Raw genomic sequence first — 27,136 nt, forward strand, 5'->3', positions numbered from 1 at the left:
AAAAACAAACAGACTTTGAATTATGCACTAGATGGCTATTAACAAGGATAACCCAAGAGGCTTTTTTCTAAGCTTAGAAGCTACTTTTTCTCCAAGACTGATTTGTCCAGTTGTCCATACTAAAGCAGCTCACAGATATTTAAATCATGCAAGGCCATCACTTTTTAGTGCTTTCACAGAAAGCCTCTCAAACAGAATTAATTAGCTGATAAATTATATTGAGAACATATCCATCAAACCCAGGGATGCTGTTCCTTATGTTTGTGCCAAAGCAACTCTACTCCTACTCTTCCATCAGCATAAATGAGTTTAAAAATAGCCTTATAAGAATATTAAAATGAGTTCCATAATAGCTTAAACTAGTCAGAAGACTTTGACAACTATTCCCATTAAGCAAACTCCCTGTAGACCCTTTTTAAATATCCTAGAAAAAGCTGCAGCTCTACCTACGGAATTGAAATCAAAAACTAGTTAACAGAAAACAAAAGAGAAGGTAAGTTATTACAAACAAAGTCTTCATTGCTGCATGGAGAGGTCTTTGTTCAAATACATTGCATGTAAGAAATATTATTGTGTAATTAAACCCTAAACTAATATGGCCAGGGAAGTGGAGCCTTAAAAACAAGGCTTTCAGGATTGTCTAGTTTGACACCTTCTTTATATGGTAGAAACGAGTTTGTCTGCCTTAATCCTTCCACTACAATCCTTCCATACAGCCACTGAGAAAGGTCTGTATGTGCTGCAAGACAAGCACTTAAAGTTTTCAGGAATCAAGAAAAGAGTAACATAACTTCAGCTAGGCCTAACCCCATTCAACCAATCAATACTGCATCTTGCTCATCTCTTGTTATCACCAATCCTCTTGCAAAATGACGCTGTTCTACATACATATTTCCGAGTCATCCATCTTAATGCAAATATGCTGAATATGCTGCAGGAAATGTGCAGGGCCACAGTCAGAAAGGAAAAAGCACAGAAACCCACAGAAGTTGAAAACAAAAAACCACAGGTAAGGCTCTTCCCAAAAAAAACAAACAATGCCCGCTGTAAAGAAGAACTAAGTGAACCAGAGGAGGAAATCCAGACAGAGCCACAAAACACCAGAAAAAAAGATACCCCAAATTTATTTTTAAAAAGGGAAAAGAAAAAGAAAGTGGGGGGAGTGTGAAACTCTAGCTGCCCCCTGGATCCTGTGAACAGTTATCCATCTGTATCCACCTGTCCAGTGCTAGTAATGCTTCGGGATAGTTCTGGGCATGCAAAGCAGCATAGCTAGGATCCTAAATAACATTACTAAATGAATTAGGTATCAGGAAATACAGACCCTCCATTTTTAATGTAGTCGCTTTGCAGGAATTACATGGCATCTCACACACATCTCCAAAGCTGCATCTCACCCTGGATCTCCAAGTAACTTGAACAAACTTTGCAGATCTTAGGACCAAAATAAATTCTCATTGCTACAGATAGGTCATACAAAATAGATGTGCCTGACATCCAAGTCTTGGGGTCAAACTACCACTTCACACCTCCATCCTGGGGGATGTCAAAACCTCTACAATCCAGCACGCTGCTTGGAAGTCTTTATTTTATTCTCCCTTTAAACAGAACTAGATCTCCCTTTAACTAGAAATCATTGCAATTATGTAAATTGCTGTTACCACATTGCTTGCTTTTAAAAAACAAAAAAATATTATATACTTTATGAATTATAAATTTTGTGCATCTAGTTACTTAAAATATTGTTTGAGGCAATATATGTCATTACAATAAAAAGGTGGAGGAAAAGACTCCTGTTTGCCTTGTGTCCCTTCAACCTTTCCTAACGGTTGGAAGCAGTGAATCAAAGGTAAAATGAACTGACTTGCCCCAGTTTGTTTCCATGCAACTTAAAGCTGCATCATCAATGTTTAATGTCTACTCCCATTGGTCACAAGAAGCTTTTTACATGCTGAATATATTTCATCTAAGAGACCTGTTCTCTTAAAGAAAGCTATTCATACATCTTTTACCTTATGTACCACCTAGAGGGCACAAATTTTGAGTCCAGATTCCTTTTTAGACAAAAAAACTCCAAAAAACCAAAACCCCCACACATGAAAATAAGTTGAAACCAAACTGGACTAACTTGAAGTAAACAAAAGTTATGCATTAACAAGAAAACATACATTGCTTTATCCATGGCGATCACAGCCTCAAAAACTGAACTCTAGAGAGGCTGAAATTCAGACCAATTTAAACAAATTAGGCAACAGTTAAAACATTGGAGACAAGGAGCTTTGGAAATGATATTGAATAGATTAATTTTTTTAACTGACCAAGCTTTAGCCTTCATTAACTGACCTAAGAGGACAGTACAGACTTCTTGTCACTTAGACTCAAAAATCCTTTAGCTATATTCATGATGGACAGATGGGTGGTTGTATGCTCTTCTGAAGGCATTAGGTTTTTTCCTGTTAGAGACCCTATTAACCCTAAAATAAAGCCTTAACAAGAAAGCTTCATTCTAACAAGCACATAAAATACTCAGATCTAAACTTTAAGCTTAATTACACTGTGCATAAAGTCACCCTAAAGTAACATCTCAACCAGCTTCTTCATTGTCTCTAGAGATGCACACCACAAGTTTAGTACTTTCACCTCAGCTGGGAACACACATGAACAAGGCTTTTTCTCCCACTCCTAATTTTGAAAGCCACATTAAATTAGTAAGGTTGCCAACAAAGAAAACATGTTGTGAAGAGCAGTCTCTGAAAACATGCAGCCACTTCAGAGAAAACAGGTACAACACTTGCGAAAGTGCAGCTTGAGAAAAATGGAGTTTATAGCTCTAAGTGAAGCCAGCCTCAAGCTTACAATGAAAGATTAAAATCTTTCGTTCATCTAAATCAATTATCCGTCCTGAGTGCACATTGTGCGCTTGAACCCAACAGTCTGGGGAGGGCTTTGCATCACAGCACACACTCAGTGACAACACTCATTTCCCCAGCAGTGAGCTACATTTCAGCTTAATAGCTAAAACATTCCCTTGACTATATTAACAACTAAGGCTCCTGCCTCTGCAGCAGCTCCACAAGAGCTACACATGAACTCTTTACCTTTGAACCAAAGTGACTAACACTCACACAGAGCTGCTATTCTCCATGCAAGACAACCTAGATTTAAAATGGATACACAGCCACAATAGCATCCAATGGAAATGTGCTCTATTGGACTCCAGTGATTTTGCAAACTAGCAGAAAATGAACAACCATTAAAAACAGGGATAATCCATCACAATATGCACTCTAAGTATTTACTAAATGCACTTTGGATTTCATTTATTTATAACAACTCAATGTTCTGGACTTCTGTCACTGTATTGTGTAAATATAAAAAAATCTTACTCTAAGATTCTCATTTCAGCACTCTGCTTAGTACATGCTTGAAAGAAAGGGAGATTTTTTTACTCCTACACAAGGACAAAGGTGAAGATGATTTCCCAGCAACATGAGTCATATTCTTAAATGATAGTTTTCAATCCTACTTCTCAAACTGTTAATCTGGTCATATCTCAGTGCCAAATTATCTCAGATTATTCAAATGCATCATTACTCTCTTGACGTAAATAGTTTAATCCTGTAATTTATGGGGTTTTTTAAAATCACTGTAATACTTTTACTATGGACTTGCATATGTAAACAGTGAATATAAAAGATGACCTGTCTGAACAGATTTTTTTTTAAAAATAAAACTCCTCGCTTTTTCATGGATATGCACCAGATGTCCCCTAAATATTCTCAGTACAACACACCCAGATCCTCTTTGTCCACCATACATTTCTTACTCTCTACACTCACTTTGCTCAGCCTGCTCCAGCATCCCTAAATACCAAATAAGTAAGAGGCTGCTCTGAGGGTGGCCAAGTCAATTACTGCCCTGAGCTGGCTGGGCAAATGGCACTCCCTGTGTGTGTGTACACTCGTGTCCATGTCTACAGGTACACACCCTCTCCTCAGAGGCTTGGCTTCAGGGGGGAGAGGTCTTGGAAGACAAGCACATCTGATATATACCTCCTTTTCTAGCACAGACAGGAAAAACAACCTTCAGTCATACAAAATGACATCTTCACACTTTGGACTACTTCATCAATGCCCCAAGTTTGCTTCAGAGACCAGGTTTGGCCTCATCACAATTTGGGGAACTACTGGGGTGAGGAAGAAAGAGACCAAACCATTGCTGCCTGCCTACATCCAGTTTCTGTACTTAAAGGACTTGTCTGGACAGTGAGTACTGCTCTGCATTCCTTTCTCACCTCCATCACATGATTCAAGATTTTGAAGTGACCCTGAATAGAAGATTCAATTTCATTTTCATGCACCTGACCCCATAGTGCCTTTCTGGACTAATTGCAAATGGTGCAAACCAGGCTTTGCATATTGCCCAGCACTCTGAAAGCTTACAGTCTCTACCAGCCAAGCTTCCACACTCCAACCCCTGCTTAACCCTGCAAAACCAAATACATTAAGCAGGTGTGTCTGGGCCTAAGTAAGGGCAGAATCTGGTCCTGCAGATGAAAACACATTAACAATGCTGTTTATCTTGCTCAGCAGAACAAACACCAGCTCTACTTCAAAACAGAATAATGGCAATACCAATGGCTGTTACTCTTGGGAGAAAATGGACCCAGGCATATCTTTCACTTTGGAGTGGGCTGAAGTGACACCAGGACAAATACTCATTGATTTATTCTTCAGCGTTTCCATTCGGCAGCTCTGCAAGGGAGGGGAGTGGTGTTAGAGAAAAAGATATCCCCCTCCTCACCTCCAACTCCATTTTGCAAAATGCCTATTTTTAGCCCTCAGTGTACATGCTGAGGTGCACACCACTACTACTGTAGTAATGGCAGCCACAAACCTGACTGCCTGTTTGTCATCCATCAAGTACTCACACAGGGCTGCATCAAACTGCAAAACAGGCTCAAATACCGCTCCAAACTGAAGTCCCAGCCAGCTCCTTGATATTAGTTACTATAGAAACCAGTCCCTTGGCACAGGCGCTCACAGCAGGAAATCATGCAGATTTCAATTTTACATAGTAATAAATGCTGCGGGAGAGGAGAAATTCACAACAATTGCAGAGGCTCATTGTACAAACCCAGACCTCTTCCACCCCATGACACTGCGGATGAACGTGCCCATGCACACAATTGCCACTGTTCCTAGTTTTGAAGTGGTTTCCACAAAGCTTGAGTTGGGATGGCTGCTGGAAAGGTGGTAGCATTTTTCAATGGCTTCATTAGACTGGAAAACATACTTGTTTTTACATGCAAGAAGCCCATGTGAAAACAACAAAACAAGCACCAACTGCAAAGCAGTAGGAAGATTTAAACATGTATATAAGTACAGAGAGTCCAAACATTTCACAGGAAGTACTGTCAGGTCACAACCCAGGGCTCCTTTGGAAACAGCCCATCTTCCTTTCCTTCTCCACCCTGTCCAAAACACCAGTATGAATGGAGGGCAGGTCACGGATTAATCTGTAGAAAAAATGTTGCAGAAAGCACAAAGACAAGAGGGAGGACTCTGAGCCGTGAAATGAAACAGTGAGGTAATTATATTATTTTAACTTTTCAGAAGTAGTTCTACAGGTTGGACTCCATCATGCGTGGGAGTGGAAGAGGGAAGACACACAGCACAATGCACTTTTTGTCCCAAGCAGAGCTTAATTTTCTACTGAAATTCAAGAACCAGTGGGGACTCTTCCCCACCTCTCTAAATGAGCCCATAAGCTTGAACAGGGCAGGTTTTACTACATCAGCCAGGGAAGAAAAGAGCAGGGAACTGCTTCACTGAAGAAAACTAAGAAGGGAGGAGGGAGGGGGTGAACAGCTTGCACAGCAACAGGGACAAACATTTGTGCTGGCAACACCCGACAAATCATCAAGCAAACAGAAGGACAAGAAAATGAAGGAAGCTGGTCTATTTTTAAGCAAGACCTCATTATTACCATGAACATGCACTGCTTCCTGAGAAGCAGCAGGTATGCAAACATGAGATGAATCATATCACCAGGTAAATCACCTGGCAGTAGAACACTAGTTTGCATGGACACACACAGAGTGAACATATACAATCTATGGTCCTGACACCTATGAAAATGTGTGGAAGATCATCATTCTGCGAGGCAGCCTGAATTATGGAAAGCAAAAAAAACAAACCTGTTAGACAATGCAAATGCCACTGCTGCTTTTGAAAATGAGTTTTGTTACTGCTTTTGTTAATGTTTAGATGGAGTCCATTGTTATGGACACTCCACTTGCAATTAAGTCTGTTGCAGCTTGTAATTTCACTTTTTGTATAGCTCTCTTATGTCATTAGAAACAAGCATGGTTTTTATCCAGCCAGGGTAGGAATAGATTGAGGAACAGGAGAAGACACCCCAAGTGAAAGCACACATTTTGTATCACAGCCTTTACACAAATTGCCTTGCTGATACAAAGGAACTTCCAAGTGGTTCAAGGACATGGATTGAGGTGTAATGAGGTTGCATTAACTGCAGGATACTGGTTCGGTCCACACTCACACCCCTAGAGGTCTGGCAAGTTTGCAACAAGCCAGCTAACAGCACCCAATCTGATACTTCACCAACACACATCTTCTTGGAAGCTAGCACTAAGGTGACCAACAAAATGACAACCCCCAAACTTGCATTTCCAGGCAGCTGTGGGGCACAAAGCATGAGGCCACAGAAGCTCAGCAACTGCTCTGTAGCCTCCACAGGTTGTTATGGGCAAGGTCCATGAGGCAAGAAGCACTACCCTTTTTCACAGAAATCTTGCTTAGTCTGAACTGATTTTCTAATTCTCTTCCCACACCACACAGAACTTCCCTTTCTCTCATATAGCTAATAAAAAAGATACTAAATAAAACTCAATGTGAACAGAACTTCAGCTACCTTTGTTACCCAACTGGTGACAGATTAAAAATAAATAAGAGTTGCAACAACTCTCTTGTTGTGATTACTACAGTATTGTAACTACGTGCCAACTAGTAATTTATCACATCAAAAGGCTGCCTTAATTAGCCTGAAAGGGGATCTCCCACCACAGAAACATGTGCTACACTGGGAAAACCAACCAACAACCAAAACCTCAGCCTCCACTTTCAAATCCACATCCCATCATCAAAAGGATGCTTTTGCATCTTTGATTCTAAACTAATAAATTATCTGAAGGAAATCTAGAGCCACTTATGATTTATCCTCATTACTTCCCAAACTGGATGTTTAAGACATTAAAAGTTTGGTTCTGTTGCCAGGACTGAGAAAATTCTTTACAGCTACAAAACCAGTATTTAGTTAGTGAAGTGTAGGTGCTCTGTGTGAAGATGCCCACAGAGATATAAATTCATCATGTAGCTGGAAACAACAATCAATCCATCCATCCCAAGCCTTCAGAAAAACCAGGATCTGATATTACCCTCCTAAGAGCAACACAGCTGTGTAAGAAGAACCACGACCAAGTGTATGAAAAATTAACTCTGAGCTGTTCCCCCTACCCACATTCCCAAAGATTTCCAGTTCAGATGATAGTGAGCAGACTTACATTCAGTCATGTGAAAAAAGTCCAGCCACTCCTATCTTAACACACTGGCCCACTCCTTGGATGAAGTACTAAAGAAAGTACTTTGTTTGCTTCTTCTTCCCTTGCCCTTTTTTTTTTTCTCCCTCACAGAAGCTGGTCTTGCTTTCAGATTTTCTATTTAGCACACACAGTCACCTGGTGGCTTCACTCCCCTTCCTAACAACATTTCAGTCTCTTAGTAAGCACCTAAGCAAGCTCAAAAAAATACTCGGGCAAATGCAAACTCCATTCCTGTGTGAATCTCTGCACTGTACCAAGGGGCATCTGACTGTATAAGTTATTATAGCAATTATTTTTGTCTGTTGCCCTGAATATTTCTCCTTAAGTAGGGACAAATCAGAACAAATGTTGTCAATGACCCTGACCTAGATTTTTTCTTAAAAAAAATAAGGCATAAACAAGTAACATTTTTTTATGCTGCAATGTCTGCACTCGCCCAAAGACAAGACAATGGCCAGGTTCTACCTGCAGTGCAGCCCTTTCAAGCCCTTAAGTATAAAATCTAGTCATCAATACCCAGCCCACTTTTCTTGTGTTTGAGCATTTTAGATGTTCACCCCATTTTGACTGCTCCAGCCAAATGGGCTCCCATCAGAAGCAGAGTTTTCAGGACAACACATTTGTTGACAGACATGGGCTGACATTTGATATCGGTCTAGAGAAAGATAGGAACATGGAAACAGCGAATAACACAGCATGGCCTTTATGATTTGTAGTTTTAGCTGCTGTAAAGCAGCTCCCACTTCTCCAAATGCAACAGATAAGTAATATACCTCCATCTTCAAAATCATCTGCTAATGATCCTTATTTTGGTCCTGTATTTTGCATCATCTTCATGAAAACATAATGGAAAACTGAATGGTTCATTTAAATACTTTTCTTCCCCGTCATTTTATATATGAAAATCCACAAAGAAAAAGTCTGGACTGCAGCATTTTTCTTCAAAGACTCCACAGGAGGAATAAGTACTTATTACAAAGTCTTATCTTAACTGACAGGCAGCTCAAACAAAGGTTTTACTATTTGAGTATGAACATCTGAAATTCAAGAGGAGTCAGACAAAGAAATTGGACAATGAGAATGCCTTTCCTCTTGTAACCAGCTCTGTTTTCACCCTGAAATTAGGCACAGATCACCATCACATCTCCCCAGTACATAGCCAGGAGCAAAGCAGTCTATTTCAAAAATGTTATACAGCTTTTAGGTATACTGCTGAAGATTGTGGCGTCCTTCTGAAGCTCCCCAGGCTTCACTTCTGTTTCTTTTTTTTTTTTTTACCCTCCATGAAAATAAATAGATGAATAAAAACCATCTTTCAGTACTGTCCATTACATTTTGCTGTAGCACCAAGACTTTACCATACCTTGGGTCACACTGCCATATTTGCAGTGAGCAAGATATTGGTTCAGGAGGCCAAAGTACACTTGCTTGGGAGATCACAGATAATTTCAGCCCTGCTACACTTTGTGCAGCTTGTCACCTTGGAAAACCACTTCAATACATACAATACAGATCCTGGCTAAAATAAAAATTGACCAGCCAGATTAAGGACTGTCTGAAGGGGTACTGACACACTACCTGGAGCAACATGGATGCAGAGTCTGCCCAGGAACACCCATCTGCAGCAAAGGCACTATTTTAAGTAGCCTTATTAAACATGAAGAGCAGTCACTGAGTAGTGTCACAGAAGAGTTACCTGACGTAGACACTCAGAAATATTAATCAAATTTAATTTTGTAAGTAAAAGTGTTAAACTATATTTACATTTTTGTGTGCTCTTAAAATGTAATGAGGCCTGAAGAAAGTACAGGCACTTTAATGTAGCACATCTTCCACACTGATATATCCAGCCCCTCAAAAGGGTAACATTAAAATTACTATGTTGATTTTGATACCCTGCTGCTGCTGCATGTCATGCAGACACAGGCTGAGTTTTGCTTCCAAATCTACTTAGTGCCTCTTGGTAGCTGGCTGACTATCCATAGTCTCCACTCTGATCTCAAGTCCCCCAGTCCAGCAGAGAGGGTCTCCCACTCAAGTGGAATTTCCTGCAACTCTGCATTGCTTTAAAATCCTCTCAGACATCTGTAAAATGAAAGAGATGGAAAATGTACTAGATGTCAGAATTACCAAAGGCAGGGAAAACATACCTCTAGTAGCACTTGCCAAAAGGAAACTTCAAATAGCATTACAATCCATGGAATCCAACTGGCCAGAGAAAGCTGTGTGATAGACTGACACCCTCTTGAAGTGATTTAACTAATCTGCTAATATCAAACACACCTATGTATATGCAAAACCTTTCAATATGAATGAAAAACAAAAAACCACAAGACTTGAGGATCAGCTGCCTCATTAACAATCTCACTTTGAAGATCAATTTTAAGCTTGGGTAAATCAAAGCTTTTAGATCATCTTTCCATAAATTTTAATTTACACCTGTGCAGATGCAGGTAGGCAAGATTGGGGCAGGGTTTTATCCACGGAAGCTGTTGATGGTGTATTAAGTGGATACGGAAGAAGGGTGCATATCTTCACATTAATCTCCCTCATAACACAAGGAGGATAGTTACTTTTCACACCTACTTTTTCAGGTTCCTGAGCTCTTGTATTTATCTACAAAAGCTCTAGTACTTATCTACAAAGGACATTCAAATGCAGCAGAGGCAGAAGACTAGAAAAGCATAGTAATTTACACATGCCCTTTTACATACTGTTGAAAGCCAACTTATAAACATATATCACATATAAACACACTGTATTTGGGATGCACAGTTCTTGCCTTCATAACAGAATATATTTTTATTGCAAAATAATCAGGTAAACAGGATTAAATTTAAATTTCTTCCATGCTTCAGTTACAAATGATGCTGGTAGAAACACTCAGAATCTCACATATTGAAAAAAATAAGTCATGTAAGAAAAGCTTGAACTAAAACTCATGAGCACATATCTCCCCAAAAGGCAGCTTCACTTTTAAGGTATTCAAGAGTTACTGTTACACTATTCAAAGTATATTAAGGACTTAAAGGTACCCTAAAGTATCTCAATCATTAAATATTTTGTCAGCATTCTCTTTAATAATCATAGTGAGAGATAATACAGATTCCACTGCAGTCTACTGTAGAGTTCTGCTGGGCTGTATGCCAAACAGATGCAGCTTGAGTAACAAAAACTGCTACATAGATGTCTCTATTTTGTCAGGGCTCAAAAATCAAAACATCTGAAGGAATTTGGTTTTCAAAAATCTCTGGTAACAGCAAAACCAGCACACACTGCTATACAGCTACCATTACTTTGTCAAGTTATGTTGCTAATTTAATCTCCCTCATTCAGATGACGATTCTCAGATGACCAGACCTACAGAAATCTAACATTTTGGAGATACATGCATCAGAACTACTTTCCCCATGTCTTCCCTTGTCAGGCTAAAATCAAAGCATTGAACAGAGGGAACTGAACTGAGGAAAAAAAAAAAAGATACCTTTGGGTTGATGCACATCTAAATGGAGAGACGGCAAAGGAGGAAGCAAAAGCTGAAATGAGCTGGTTGGGAAATTAATTTGTGTATTGAGTGACAAAACATCAGTTACTTCACATTCAGGGTTTTTCCTATTTCAGAAGCTACAAAGGGAAGAAAATAGAGCAAAGTACAGGTTATCTGACTCATCCAATCATAGGTTTTACCACAGGCAGAGCTCCAATTATGCCTTCTATCTGAGCTCCAGATGAGAACGTGAAGATTAACACCACTACCACTGCAGGATTAGAAGGAAGTAAATGGAATGGTGAGAAAAATGCACCAAAAGAGCAAAGACAGTGCTAAGGAAATGCAGTAATGGCACAAAGAAAGGATACCAGTTGGAACACGGACTGGCAATGATGGAAGTAAGCTCTCACTCTTTAGCACCTGGAGACTGAAAGGAGACTGTCTCCCCTTGCATGTGTATGGACACATATATCCATGCAAATACTTTTTTTTCTTTAAAAGCTAATGCTGATACAAACAGATTAAAGAGTAGCCAGAGTTCTTCTGTTGATTGACAAAACTTTCATCAACTAGATCAGCGAGTCTTAAAATAACAGACCACTTTCTGTAGAGCTACAAGCAATTACAAATTAAAGGCAGCAGCCAGCTTCACAAGACTTCAGTCATCCTACAAGGAACTAACACTGTCCCTTCAGAGCAGGCACCTGCTTCAGCATTTTCATATACAGTTAGCTTCCAGAAGAAGCATTTGGCTCATGCAATGATAAACCAGCCTCACAATGTAAAACACACCAACCTCCCTGCCTTTGTCATGGGAAGTGCTACACAAGTCTCATATATCCTCAGCAACTGAACATGAACTTGTCCGACTTTGGTTAATCTGTTAACTGTAAACTTTGGTTTATCTGTTAACCCTCTAAACAATGTGAAACACAGACAGATGTTTAACTAGACAATCAGATACATAATTTTATAAACTGGGTAAGTAACAGGCAAAATTTAAGAAAGAATCTTTCACTTTAGGTAATCCCTCAAAGGGAAAACTGAGAGCCTGTTAGAATTCCCACACCACAGAAGAAAAATATTGTTTGCTCTGTTTCATTTTTGGAATAGAATTCCTTATACTAACAGCAAAATACATTTTTATTGAACTGTGCCCTCATAAGTCATAGGGATTTTTCCCATCACCTTCCATGGGGACAGGTGTTTATCCCTGATCACAGCAAGGTAGAATGATCTGTATTTATTGAAGGACCAAGTTGAAACCTCAGAGATAAACTTGAATGGGCACAAATGGAAGTTGGGTTGGGAGGCAGATCAGAACCACCAGCTAACTTTTTTTTTGAGTTTTGATTCATTGCCCAGAACATCACTTTCCAAAAATAAAACCAAAATTCCCTTCTATCCTTTCAGTCAGGGAAGACAGAACAGAGGACCTATACAAATTTGGCATGCCTGGATTCACAGAGCTCCTTTTGTAAAGGATGTGTTTGAAGAGATAAGAGACAAGACACAACACAGCAGAAAGTATAACATACCCTTCAAAAACCCACACAAGCCATTTTTGTTTGAGAGTGGGAAAGTTCCAGTCATTCTGGTATCTCAATGAAAGGCCTATAAGCCTGCCAGCATAGCTAGAAGACGAGTCTCAAGGATTTTGGTAGTTTACTTTGTTTCCCCTTGGGGAGGGCAGAAGAAAGAGAAGCGAACATGCTTGAATGAAGGACATGTTAGAAATCCAAGTTAAGTTCTGCCTTGGGTCTCATCCTTAGTTTATTCCACTTTCTGTCACGTTTATTATTTTGTCTGAGTAGATTACCTATAATTTACAGTAGGTATACATATAATGAGGAACTTCTTATCAGAATGTAAATATTAGCTTCAGACAGGAAAAAGATGTATTCTTCCCTCTTGTCATTCTATGACTTGGTACTCACACCAGCAGCTCCTGCCAGCCAGAGGTAAGGGAAGTCTGACTGAGCTTGCACTCTGCTAATGGGAACGAACACTCTTCATATCAGCAATATTATTTTCTTACTCTCCAAGTCAAATGTCAACAGCACATTAGGACTTTAAAAAATGCTACAAAACCCTTAGAGTTAGAGGTGACCAAGAGCTACTCCCTCAGCAGTGATTTATCTGCACTCTGGATTTACTCTTCAGCAGCAGCCCAAGGACAGTGACCATGCGGAATGCCCTACACCACTGCAGGGACATCTGCACATGATGCCTCGGTCACCAGGAATCCAGCATCAGAGAGAAGCAGCCTTTTGTCTCCTTCCAGCTCAGCAGTCTGGAAAGAATGCTAGCTGCACTATTTTGGCTCTCCATACACACCAATAAGCTGAGACTGCTACCTAGAGAAGCCCACAGCCCAGGAAAATTCAGTTTGACCAAAAACATCAGACTTAAGGGGGAAGGACAAGCAAAGTCTTTGCTCAAAGATATAAGTACAGGTCCCTGTCATCGTTACTGGTAGACCCCAAAGGCCATAGCATCAGCCAGTATCTGCTCTGTCTCCAGCAGTCCTACAGTTATTTATTCCAGCTGATAATCAAGCCTTTTACATTTACACAAGGTACAGAAGCGTGAGTGAATACAGATTTCTGTAAATCTTGCTTTCTAAAATATTATTCATCAATGTATAATTCAAATGGTAATTAAGAAGTGTTCACATGACTGATGACACATTTAAATTACAGGTTTCCAGCATTTTTTTTCAGTAAAGACAACTTCCTTTTTCACGTGCCACTTTTTCAAAGTGCAAGTCCATCTAACAGATGTCTCACAGATCTGCTTGTCAATGTAACAAGTTAAGACTTCTTTTTATTACAACAAATGGCATAAACCACACAGCATTCTGTTAAACTCAATATTGACACATCTGCTTACCACGTGTATTAGTAGCCATGTCAGCCACTTTCTGAAAGGCATCCAAAAAGGCAGCAGCTGCTACTACTGTAGTCCTGAAATGCATACAGATAACAAAACATTAGCAGCGTCTCATTGATGCCTATTTAATTACTGCCAAAAACATTTAGGCTTATAAAGAATAACACTGTGAACTTGCAGAGGCCACAAAAAGTATTCTCTTTTATATGTGAACTTAGCCTTTTCCCTCCTTCATTTCTTAATCCCTTCCTCGCTTTGTGTTAGCACTATGGACTTGGAGGCAGCCACACTAATTCCATGCTGAGAATTGCACAGGACAGGTGCTGTTTCAAAAGAGCACAGCCACCCTCCTTCTAGCTGATTTCCTCTGATGAAGTAATATTAAGCAGTCAAACATGAAAAACAAATCTAACACACATTATACTTCACCCATTAGCGAACAAATTACAGCCACTGCTATTTTCAGGGAACATGCGTATTTTAAGAATAAACATGCAGGAACTTCCTTTTATCTAGGATCCTGGCCAAACAATTCCCTCCATTTTTCATGTGGGGAGCATAAGCATCCCCTGAAATAGAAAATTTCTAGGAAATCAGACTGGTCTGCAGTTCCTGGACAAATGGAAAAATGGGAAAAGAAGAAAAAAAACCCCTCCATTTCAAGAAAAAAACAAAACAACTCAAAACCACAAAACCCACTAATCCCCAAACCCCCAAAATAAACAAAATCCCTTTCCGATCTAGTGCTCCCCCAAACAGGACCTTTCCTGAGAGGTACACCAGCACCTCAGACTTCACAATCCAAAGTGTCAATCTCACTAGCCCAGTCTCTCTCCGTGTTTCGAAAGCACCCACAGACCACACATCTGTTCAAGTGGACAGCAAACGTGAGTTACAATTTTCCAGACACATTTGTTCTAGATAAGCATGCCCCAGAGCCCTCAACACCTCAGGTCAGTCCTGATTTCTCAAGGTTTATAGTCTGGTTGACCCAATTAAAGAGAAAGTAGGCCAGGGCTCTACAGGTAAAGCCCAATTGTGCCCTCTCCACAGTTACCTCATGGTTCTGTTTCTGCACATCTTTTCTAACAGTAACTCTGATTTTCTCTCCTGACTGCGTCAATCAGCCTTTTCAAGCAAAATCCAGAACAGGGACTATCATATTCACTTTGTTCCATGAGCTCCTTGCTAGCCTCAAAAAACCCAGCAGACTTGCAGGGAAGCTGATCCTTAGCCAGAAAGACCACAGGACTGCTTAATTAGGTCAGATTTTATGCAAGTCTCACTCCAAATATGCTCAAGGTACAGAGCACATAACTGGCAGTGTAGTAAATGGCCTGCTGACAGCACAAAAGATTTGAACACACACAGAAAATAACACCCCAGGTGTGAGAGGACCAAGCAAATGCAAAAGGACTCGCCACATGCCCAGGGATTAAAGGGAGGGCAAACCCCCCACCCTGACAGCTAGCTAGCAATACTGGGCTCTGGAACCAGAAAATCTTTTCTAGAATTTTCCTTAACACTATTTGTGATGTTCATCTTCCAGACTCATGGGTCATACTGTTATTCATGTACTATGCTGTTACTTATTAATTATATTGCTAATAACAAAGTTCCATTTCCCCAGTAACAAGATCCAGAAAGACCTGGCTCCAGCTCAAATGACATCTGCTGTTCTTTATCAGAGCACGCAGAAATGAAACAGCAGCAAAAGGCTCACATTTGCTAGAAACAAACAGCAAATCCTCGAACACAGGCTTTCAAGCTGCCTGCTTGCATGTTCCTGTAGCACTACACTGATTGAATGCAGCTCCACAGGACTGGGAAATAAACAAAACTATGCCTCATGCCATCCCAGAAAGCCTGTGATTGAAGAGTACAAAAGGCTAGGAAAGTTCTCCATTTATCTTCTTTCTCTACTTCCTCTACATCTTCCATACTCATTGTGACATGATTTCTGGAAAAGGAAAAAAAAAAACCACATGGAAGTGTGGCATGATAGGCATGGTGTAGCAGAACAGCATATTCCAGCTGTTTAGGGCAAATGAAGCTAACCCCAGCTTCATTGGGAATGGTTCATAATGCAACATGGAACCACAAACCAGACTGCCAATAACCTGTTACCACTACAGCTGCTGGGGAAAAATCCTGGTGCTTTATACAGCAGAGAAGAGACTGTGGTTTGGAGAGAATTGTGAGGAAATTGAGCTTGTATTTGTATTAGCAGAAACAAATTTTACAAATGAACAAATTCTAGAGGTGGAATTGATCTGAGTGTGATACATCTGCCATATACTAAAATATCCAGAATGCCATTTTCTCAGTATACTGCAAACCCTTAAGTTTTAATAATCACCAATCCAGCAAAGCAATTCCCTTAATTTTTAAGTCTAAAAAAATGCTGTTAAGGCTGCTGAAGATTTTTTAATATTTTGAGCCTTCTTCCAACATAACCCCTCTGTATTCTACACTAATAAAAAGGGCAACATAGACCTAACTCCAAATGTGTGCTCACTAAACAACAATAAACTGTTTTTCCAATTTTTCATCAAAATCCATGAAATTTATCCCATTTTACATTTATTATGTATAGCTGGTGGCATATTGTGAATTTTCCTAAATACATTAAAACACCAGTAGTAGTGTTTAAAAAATTACATGCAGCTGTTGACTAAGAAATATGCACAATTTTACTAGGACCTGCTTAGAAAATTATCCTTGCAAAAGCTGCATTTAATCTTAATGTTTGCACATCCAAGGAACTGTAGGGGATCTTGACTGTGTAACATAAAACTTACCGAAGCTGAGACTGCAGTTTCCCAGCTTTATTTATAAAATCTTCCCACACTGGGTAACTTCCCTGCAAGAAAAACAAAACACAACAATGAACACTTAATTTGAGAATTCTGGTTTTAATACTATAGATCAAATTAAGCTACAGTAAAACAATAACTAAAACTGTACTCAATCCTAATCCACGAACACCAAAATTGACTGCTTCAGAATCCAGATGAAACAGTAGTCCTCTGATGAGGCTTTACAGTTTTTCTGAATAGAAACACTGGGAAAGAGGGATTTCAACTGAAGCAGTAAAAAGAAATGCCTTTCTTTGGATGGACATAGCAAAACCAAGCCCATTCAAAGCAGGGTACTAGTATATTGCAACAGTATGCACAGAGAAGCTCCCAAAACCAAAGGCAGCATCACAGATGTTTTTCTTTACCAATTGATCATCTGTGCTTTTTCCTGGTTCAGAGCCTGTACAATAAATGTGTGACTTGACCAAGAGACCACCTCAAGCACTGCCTCAATATAACTTTATAACAGGACACAGAAAAGAACAGTGACAGCTCAACACAGCAAACTTTCCTGACAGCTTCCTTGTCACTGCAAGGCCTGTTTCCAAAACAGTCAAAAGCCTTAGAGATGATTTATGAATTGAAGCTGATAAAACAGTATGGCATTGAGTGTATACAAAATGCTTAACAAGGTTTAATTCTTCCTGACCTCAAGTTTCCTGTAGAATTTCCCCAATTTTTAAAACTGGATTAAAAAACAATGTTTTACTTAGAATACGGACATGAAGTACTCTTGCAAGTCCTGATCTTTATTTGCCAAAGTTAAAACAAAAAAGATTATTTCTTTAGACTGAAATTGCTCCCTGCAGAGCAAGTACAAATTTTCCACTAACAGCTAAAATGTGGTAGAAGGAAACCTCAAAATTTCCCTGTGATTGGAGTCTAGAGAGTAAAATAAAATATCCCTGCTTCCTTTAGTAAAGGTATAAGACTTGCTGTTACCAGAGCAACAACACAATAAAACCCAGATAAGGCAGATCCTCAAGGCTAACATTACTCCAGCTCTGACTGGAAGAGGTTGCAAGTGAGTGCAGTTGCTTGTAGCAAACTCAATCCGCCCTTATAAACTGGACTGCTTTTTGTAAGTAAAACAAAATCCACAGCCCACAATGCCATGAGAGACAGTTTTCAGGGCAAAGACAGGCCCTTGCCCAAAAACTGTCAGACAAATTTCAGCTCCTCAGTACACCCTGGCAAGGCAGCTCCCAGACACCTGCTCAAAAGCCTATTGGTACTCTCCCTGTATTTTTCATCAAGGCTTGTGGGGTTTTTGCTAAAAGGAAAAAAAAAAAAAAAAAAAAAAAAGGAAAAGATCCTGAACAATGCAAAGCAGGTGTTCATAAAACCTTGTTATACCCTACACATGACAGAGCCAGTGGTAAATACAGAAGGGGAAAGAGAATAGCCATTATCTGGGTGGCAAGACCTAGAATATAAAGCGCTTTGTGCTAAGCAAAAAACTGTCAGACATTTTAGAAATGAAAGAAACCCAATTATTTAAAAGAAGCAAAAAATGCTATTTCCTTAAACCTATTAGTCTTACTGCAATCCCTACTCTGAGCCCTGTCTCTGTCACCTGCACACCGTGCATGCATTATGCATGTGGGTGCCAGGAGCCCTGAAAGCCCTGACAATCACCAGCAGGGCCCAAGGCTTTACAGGATTCTCCAGCAAAACGCAAGCCGGCAAGCAGAGGATACCAAAGCAGCCTGATTATGTTTCCATCTCGCTGGTGTATTATCCAGATAAACACACCTGATGGCATGCAGGAGAATGACACCAGCCCTGCATTTAGCTGCTTCTCCCAGGGAAGCTTAAGACACTCCTATCAAAATACAGCTCAGGGAGAAACCACCCCCATTTTTTTTCTATTTTGTGGTCATCCTGGAAAGCAAAATTGGAAAAGTCTAACATTTCCACAAATGTTTAGTTCTTGCCTATAAAAATGCTGTTTTCCTCAAACCAGGCCTGCTCAAGTAAGCTGTAACAGCTCACATTATTTAACAGTTTGTCGCATTTGTTTGGTTGAAATCAACGCAGTTTGTTTACCTGGGCTCCCTATATAGTAGCCAAGAGCATCTGATCTCATTTCAGACAGTAGAAAAATTGAGCTTTTGGGAGTTTTTAATGTCACTGAATTAATACCTTTGCTAGTGGGTTTTCTTGCGAGTTCTTTTTTTTTGCTTGTTTTCACATTTTTAAAGAAAACCTTCCAACAGTTTTACATTAGTGATATGAAATCCTGCATTATCTGCTCAGCTTGCCATATCTTGATCTCACTAAAACTCAGATGAAAATAAGAGGCATGTACTTCATCTGGGTTCCAGAATAATTTGCTCTCACTTCTCCCTGCAAAAGCCACATCCACAAGCTCATCTCTCCCTCAGATCATGAAGTCACACACTAAATTGCATCATTCAATTCAGCTTTTCCAAAGAACATTGCCACTACGCAGGAATCAAACTGGTACTGTAAATCTGCACAGCACCAGTGCCCTGGGCAGCAGCTCCTTCCCCAAGACCTCCTCCTGTGCCACCTGGAGCACGGCAGCCCCGCTGTGTCTCACCTCCAGAAACTGTTCTTGCTGTTGTCAAAAGCAGCATCAAGAGAAACACTAACAATGGTGAAAAACACATACACCCTTGATTCGACATGTATTACTTTCTCAATTTAAACACAAAGAAACAGCAGGTGGAATTCGATGTCTTTGTCCAAGACATGCTCTTGCAACATAAAGCCTCTTCTGAAGAATAATAACACAGTATTTTTAATGCTACCTCTCCCAGAGCTTCCTCTGCATCCCCTGCAATTTCCAATTTCAGCTGTCTGATAAAGAAAATTATTTTTCCCCTTTCAAATGTCAGGGTTACTCAGGCCTGGTGTTATCTGTGAAAGCAGGAGGCCTCCCCCGGTCCAGCCACGCTTAGGGAAGAGCCATGGCAGGATTCTGGGTCACAAATTCCTATTTAGCTCCTCATGGTTTAAGCCAGGGATCGATTACAGTGAGAGTTTATTTAAAAAATTTTCTTAAAAATTGTTAAAGGATTAATCCAAAGACTATTTTCCCCAAAATAACTTTGTGCCCAATTACTACTTCATCATCGAAGGAATAAATTTGACCTGTCCTCCACGGAATGGGTGTTTCCCACTACCATGACACTCCACGGCATCAGGGCCTCTGGAGCTCCTCAGCAGGGCTCAGCTGCCCGCCCAGCATGTCACAGTAAGCTGTAGCATGCCATTATCCTACCCCATAGCTTAATTAGTGGGCTTATAGGTGATTAGTCACCTGATCCCACAGCCCAGCTCCAGCGAATCTGTGCCAAACACAGGCAGGGAAAACATGGGAAACACCTTTCTGCCTCGGGGCTGAGAAACAAACCAGTGCCTCGTGCCTGTCACTCAGGTAGCCAGTGCGCAATTAGGGACATGAAACAGCTTCCCCTCAGGGACAGCGAGCGTGTCTGGAGTGCCAGACACCAACACCCAGACCTGGGCGGAGTCCACAGCTCCCGGACTGCCACCGGGAAAAGGACCATCATCATCATCCTGTGAAATCCCATCCTACACCCATGGACATGGGCAGATGTCTTAATTTGTACACCTTCCTTACCGTTTACATCTATTTTAATTGGCAATAAATTTCATCTTCTCCATTCAGGTCTGGTTTGCTCGTGATAATAACTAGCAAGATTTTTGTGTCATTGTCTCAATCACTGAGCTTTTTCGTACTATTTTCTCCCCCATCCCATTAAGGAAGAGTAGATAAAAAAGCAGCTGGCCAAGGTCAGCCCTCCACACTAGGGAAGAGCAGAAAATTATCACCAAGATGCAGCTTTGGAATAAGAATTTAAGTCTTGTGTTGATTTTTTTTTGTTGGTGAACCAGCACAACCAACCTACATAAACACAACTCTACAGAATATTTATGGAATATTTATGGAAGACAGTTTCTCTCTTCCTTTCAGGCCAGCGATCCCACACCAGGAGTAAGAAGAGACATGAGAAACTCAATGACCCCTAAAAAAAGGAAGGGTAGACTTGCAGCAAAGGATCATATCTTCTGAAATTGTTATTGGTGACATCTAATGGCAAGAATAGGAACCCAGATTGTTGTATCTAAGATTACAACTTGAGTATCAGCAGCCTTGACAGTTTTAAAATGTTCTGTCACTCTTTCTGCCAAGAAGTTGATTCTTCTTTTCCCATTAAAGAAAAATACGCTTACTTTATTAATTTATTTCCATGAACCCAAATTCCCACAGACAAGACTCATTCCATCTTCAAGAAACCCTTGACGGTGTTGTTCTAAGGGCTCTCATTTATCAGAAAGGCTTTGCAGCCCTATTACAAGCTGGGACATCAAGTACAAAGGCAGCAGTAACAATTTGGAATCTTGTTCACAGCAGCAACCTATCTAAACTTCTGGGGCAGGGGGAAAGAAACAGGGAGGTGCTCTACAGTAAAGCAAATCCAGAATCTAAATTTGGCTGCTTCAGCTAGAGGGGTAACAGAGAGGAATCAGGCGAGAGCAGTGCCTTGGTTTTATCTCAAGGGTTATCAAACCAAGAGCTGTATGCCTTCCAGGAAAGAACAATGACTAACTGCAAGACTTCAATGAAATGGAAAAAAAAACAACTACACAGGCTACAGGAGTTAGAACTTCTCCACCTCAGTGTTGTTGTTCAGCTATGATAAGCTAAAAATTGAGTCCCAAACACACAACAGTGTTACAGAGCTCCACGCCCAAATAACACATCCAAATGCCATAAATCTATTTTTGGAACAAAAATTGTAACTTGGCTTGTGCATGTGTCCTCCTACCACTCCAAAGTAAATTATGCTGGAAACAAAAGATTTCTTTTTCTTTTTTTACCAGATAACAGAATCACAAGGATTATTATGAATGTCTCATTTCTGTGGCATTCACTACACTACCTCCAAGTAGCAAAGAGAATTTATTGTGCTAAACACCAGACAAGGACACAGATGTTAAAAGAAATGGCAATTAGCAAGTATGGTTTGCACATAGAGACTACCACTTTTCCAGAGTCCTTTACAAGACAAAACCAGTAAAGAGTGGAGGGGAAGAGGACAGGAAAATAGTAACAGTCTGAAAGAAAAAGAAAGGGGGTAGGGAGGAAGAAGAAAGAGAGGGTTCCAGCCATAGATGTCTTGACATATTGGAAGACACAATGGTTGACAGTCATTTTCCCTTCTCAGGTAACATTTGGCACTGGAAGTTCTTCTTTTCTAGAAGAATCAATAGCCAACTGGGTAAAAGAGCACTTGGCCAGCTATAACTGCGAGTTTAAAAGTGCTACCAAACACTAATACATCCTCTGTACAATCCACTAATTTAACCAAGTCCATGACTCATGGATAGGACTGCCTAGACCCTTAACAAGTCACAAAAGGTCTTCTTGCAAAGAATCAGCATCATCTTGCCTTGGAGTTCACAACTGATCTTCATCTAAAACACTCTGCTTGTTGGCTTTGCCTCTTTCTACTCTGAAAAGCATCAAGAGCCTGTCTCATGAATGTTTCCAAGCTGCATCTAAAGTCTCAAATCCGCATACATGCTGAAACAGGAATTTTACTGCCAAGACAGACTTCACTCTTTATAATGACAGGTGTACACAAAACCTATTCCATTACTCCTTTGGTTTTACCCACCTCACTTCAAAATCACAGAACAGCTTAAGTTAGAAGGGACATTTAACAACCATCTAGTCCAAGCCCCCTGTCATGAGCAGGAATATCTCTTACTAAATCTGGCTGTTCTCAGACCCATCAGAACTGAATAGGAACACTTCCAATGATGGAGAATCTGCAACTTTTCTGGGTGACCTTTTTCACTGTCTCACCAGTGTGACTCAACTTGTGTCCCATCTAAATCCACCCTATCTACTCCCTATTTCTTGTACTCAGAATGAGAACTCAGCCAGGTCCCAATACTGATTTCAAGAGCATCCTATAGCCTGATGCTGCCCATCATCTATTTTCCAGTGGTACAGGACAAGAAACAATCAGTTTTGCTTCAGCAGGGAAGTTTCAGATTGCACAACCTATTCAATTCTGAGACCAGGTAACAGGCAACTCTGAAAGGTCAGGCAGCTTCCTTTCACTAGAACTCTTTCAGGAAGAGAAATACGTTCATATAGAGGTCCTGCAAAAATACTCCCACAAGAAAAGGAAAGGGACCACCTGGCTTCAAAGTCCCATCTGTCTTTCTAGGCTAAAGGTATTGTCAAACATTGGGGAAGTTTGAGCTTAGCTCCATCAGCAAAAGGGATTCTCAATTTGTGCTGGGCCAGGAGTGAAAAAGCATCAACAGCAAATAACATGAACTTCAGGGGATTTCACAAGAGCTGAACACACACATTACTGAACAGAGGAGCAGACAGGTACAGATTCAGGGTCTGAGAAATTATAGTGCATGCAGGTGAAAGTAAAAGCACATCCAAGATTAGCATAAGATGTCATTTAACCAGTAACTACCCTTCAGGAAATAAAGCAGGGGTAATTAAAACCACAGTCTTGTATCCAGACATTTACTTCCATTATTTCTGCCTCTTGTTTAGGGAATCGCAGGATTAAAAACTAGTTTCCCTCAGCACGCATAGTATAAACAGGCATGCCAAGCTTTGCTTTTCAAGGTGATACATTATCACAACATTGAAAATTACGCAACAAAACACAACTGAAGACATCTCATATGCTATTAAAAAAACTATTAACCAAGTATTTCTTCTGTGTATCACAGAACCAGGTGTTTAATATTTTCAAAACTGTTTAGTTTTTAGTTTCAATAGTGCATTAGAATGATAAACAGATAACGACATGGAAGAAATCAAGACTAAAATCCCATCAAGAAAGTCCAGAAAAGGATATTCACACCACTGGGGTAAAAAAAACAAAGAACAACCACACAGATACGTATTTTTTTTACATTCTTAAACCACCTGACGAACTCTAAAGAATGCCCAGTTCCCTCAGCAGCAGTACTGAAATGCAGCACTACTTTGCAAGAACACACATATTTATTAGATCGCACTAACCATTTAAAGGAGGAGGGAAGCCAAGCCTGGTACCACTCCGTTGTCAGAGCTCTGGAGTCTTTAATTTCTATTGTAATAACGCCTGCACTGCTTTAGCCCATGCTTAAACATCCCCAGTGGAGGATACCAGTTGCTCTATGGTTGTGACTACAATTTGTAGCACAGCAAGGATCCATGAAAACTCATCCTGGCTTACAAATCCAACTCATGAGCCTCCTTCTATGTCAACAGGGACCATGTCAAATCTGTACTGTCCACAGCTCAGTTTCATGGTTTGTAAGATGAAGAAACTCAGCTCCAAAGCAGCCACTTCATGGTTTAAATCCAAGATTGAGTAATTAGCAAATAAAAGTTAGACTCATACTGTGAGAAAATACATCATGCATAAACATAGTCTCCCCTTCTCTAAACATAGGAAGCTATTCACAAGACATGGAGGGTGGTGGGAAACAACTAGCCACAGCTTCTAGAGACCTTTTATCCCATGCCACATGAAAAAAGCTGGACATTAAGTAGTCCTCCAGAGGAAGCATTTAGTTCCACATTCTTCACTGCAGGTCTGAACAAGTTTGCCAGCTCGAAGAGCAGATTTCTCCTCAGAGACCCATCAATACCTCCTTTCATCCACTCAGTCATTAAGTGGCCACTGCACATACTCAGCAGCTATTTTCTAAACCCACAATATTTTAGCTGGATCAAAAAGAAGATAATTAAAATATCAGGAAGCAGTCAGTCAAGTTAATACCTACACAGAACAGCCTCAAGCCAACAGCCCTGTGCTGGTAATGTCACCAACATGACTGGGGTCTCATCACTTCTTTCCAAGCAAGCAGAAACCCTAATTTTTGACCATCCACTCAACAATCTCCATCCCATGAGCAGTCATCTCCAGGACCCAAACTACTAACAAGCACTTGAGTTAATCAGAAAAGTATCTACTGGGGAAAGGCAGCAGCCAGGTACCCAAGTTTTTAATGCTTATTGAACTTTGCCTTACAGACAGTGAAGTACAAGAATGCTTATCACAGGCTAATTTCTTTCCATTTTACTTATGAGATGATAAATAATCCCTTTCAAGATCCAAAGTAGACCCTTGGTTTGCTCATGGGCAATGAGCATCTATGTGGTTTGCTCAAGAATGGTATTGTTAGGAGACATCACAAATACAGCCTTATGAACAAAAAAATCCATATTATGACTCTACACAGAGGGCTTCGGAAACATTAAAAAGCACAAATGTGACTTCTGTGGCAGAAAGAAAACAAACATCTCATGCTCAGGTGAGAAGCATGGTGGGAGTTTATGTGGAAGACAAAATGAAAACCTTTCTGTACCATGAACCAAGTGTCTCTAGTTACACACTCATCAGTAGCATTGTACACACCAACACAAGCTCATTCCTGCAAGAATGTTTTGTTAAAGAATGACTGTACTCCAGCTAACATCCTAAAATTCAAATCAACTACATATCACTTATGATTGTTGACCAGAAGAGTGAAAAGTATAGAGCGCACACAAAACTCCATAATTTCCTCATGATAAACCAGCTTATGGTTAAGATGTTCCAGTCAGGCTTCTCTGCTAAAAATGAAGAGAGGTCCTACAGTTTCAGTTACAGGAGAGGAGCTCATGACACTTCTGTTGAGAATTTATCAATCATTTTTAGATGTCATCTCTTCTGCCTTGAAACACTGGGTTATCACAGGGGTGAACAGCACCACATCTTAATCAGTAAAAACAAAGTAGTGTGCATGTGGAGATAGAAACCTATTATACTGGGAGGGTAAACAGCATCCCCTCATTAACTCCATGTTGTAGATACACCCAATTTCTTCTTGTCCTAGAGGGAGGGAGTAGCACTCACTAAACCTGCAGCCATAGCTTGCCTTTCTCTGAAATGGGAGCCATTCCTTGGAGCCAAGTCACACAGAGAGCACTTTGAAGATTAAAGCTGCTATGGTCTTAGCCACAAAGCTACGAGACATTTTGTCTCCAATTCTTCCAAACATCTTGGCATTCAAGCAATCTCAGCCCAGCAGGAGAAAGTCAATCAATGTTCTTAAAGGTCAGCATAGATCCCAGCAAACAAAGCACTGCTTGGCACCTTAAAGTATCAAGGTAGACATAATCTTCAAATTGCAAATGTACCCTTGAAGAGGAAAATGCATTTCTATATATGTAGCATAGAGACTACTTTATTCTGAAGAGTAGTCTTTTTTATGATACTAACTCAAACTTCTCTATTCTCATCTTTGCATGCTTTGAAGTAGACCAAAAAGCCTTTTTAGATATAGTTCCTATTTTACTCTCTGCTTATCTTCAGGACCACACTGTCTTTGGGCAGACCATGAACCTTAAAAATGTTCTTCAGAAGTTGAAAACATATAGACTGCTATGCAGAAGATGCTGTTCACAGATTCACAAGAATACTCCACCAACTCTTACAACTTCTGTACTTCAAAAAACAAAATGAGCAAAAAAACCTTTTTTGGAGCTTTTCAGGTATTTTGTAACAAAGATTTGAGTTCAGTTCACTCAGAACTCAGGAAGGAAGCAGCAACCTCCACTGAATATCACCTCCTGTTAGGTATTAACCGGCACTAAGCCCGTAATTACACAGACTTCTTGTTCTCCAACATTTGTTCAGTCATTTGTGTTTCATGCAGCACTGCACAACTCCTTCCACACTTAGAACCTCACAAACTTTATTGTGCAGTTCTTCGCATCCTGCCAGGTCCAAAAGGAGTACTCTTAAGAGATATTAAAAATCCTTGCTCTGGGTATGTCATAGGATAAGCCGCCCCCCTACACACTTACATAGCAAATGTTCATCAGTTATAAATTGTTCACGCTCAGACAAAAGTATTTGGATCAAGAACGCATGTGTTCCTAAAAAATAAACTACTTGACTAAGTATGTTCCCAGCTATGCCCTGGTGCTTGAACCCCAGTGTCTAGGCAGGCATGCAGTGGCTCTCTTCCTGCACCATCTTTCAGCCTTTGCTACATGTCAATCCCTCCCCCTCAAAGATGTTTACAGAAAGATACTGCAGCTGCTTGGAAAAGGCAAGAATTTCAGTGTACACAAAGCAACTGCCTAAGCAAGCAGGTGGTTGGGAAGTAGAGGGGTAAGAAATCAGAGCAGCCAGCTATGCTCCAAATGGCTTGGTGGTAAAACCTTTGAGGAACAAAGTGGGGAGCCCCAAATTA

At 40.3% G+C, this 27,136-nt stretch overlaps 1 protein-coding gene across 13 annotated transcripts in view; it reads right to left on the reverse strand.

Moving 5' to 3' along the window:
* The window catches only part of MTSS1 (MTSS I-BAR domain containing 1), a 125,594-nt gene that overhangs the window by 92,004 nt on the left and 6,454 nt on the right, over positions 1–27,136 (reverse strand). For all 13 annotated transcript variants that reach the window (XM_058833444.1, XM_058833438.1, XM_058833439.1 and 10 more), the window contains exons 3-4: positions 16,808–16,869; positions 14,007–14,080 (exon numbers count right to left, since the gene is read on the reverse strand). In XM_058833444.1, the coding sequence (XP_058689427.1) occupies positions 14,007–14,080; positions 16,808–16,869 (136 nt within the window). The remainder of the gene's footprint in view (positions 1–14,006; positions 14,081–16,807; positions 16,870–27,136) is intronic.

Source organism: Poecile atricapillus, chromosome 2 (genome assembly GCF_030490865.1).
Source record: "Poecile atricapillus isolate bPoeAtr1 chromosome 2, bPoeAtr1.hap1, whole genome shotgun sequence".
NCBI lineage: Eukaryota > Metazoa > Chordata > Aves > Passeriformes > Paridae > Poecile > Poecile atricapillus.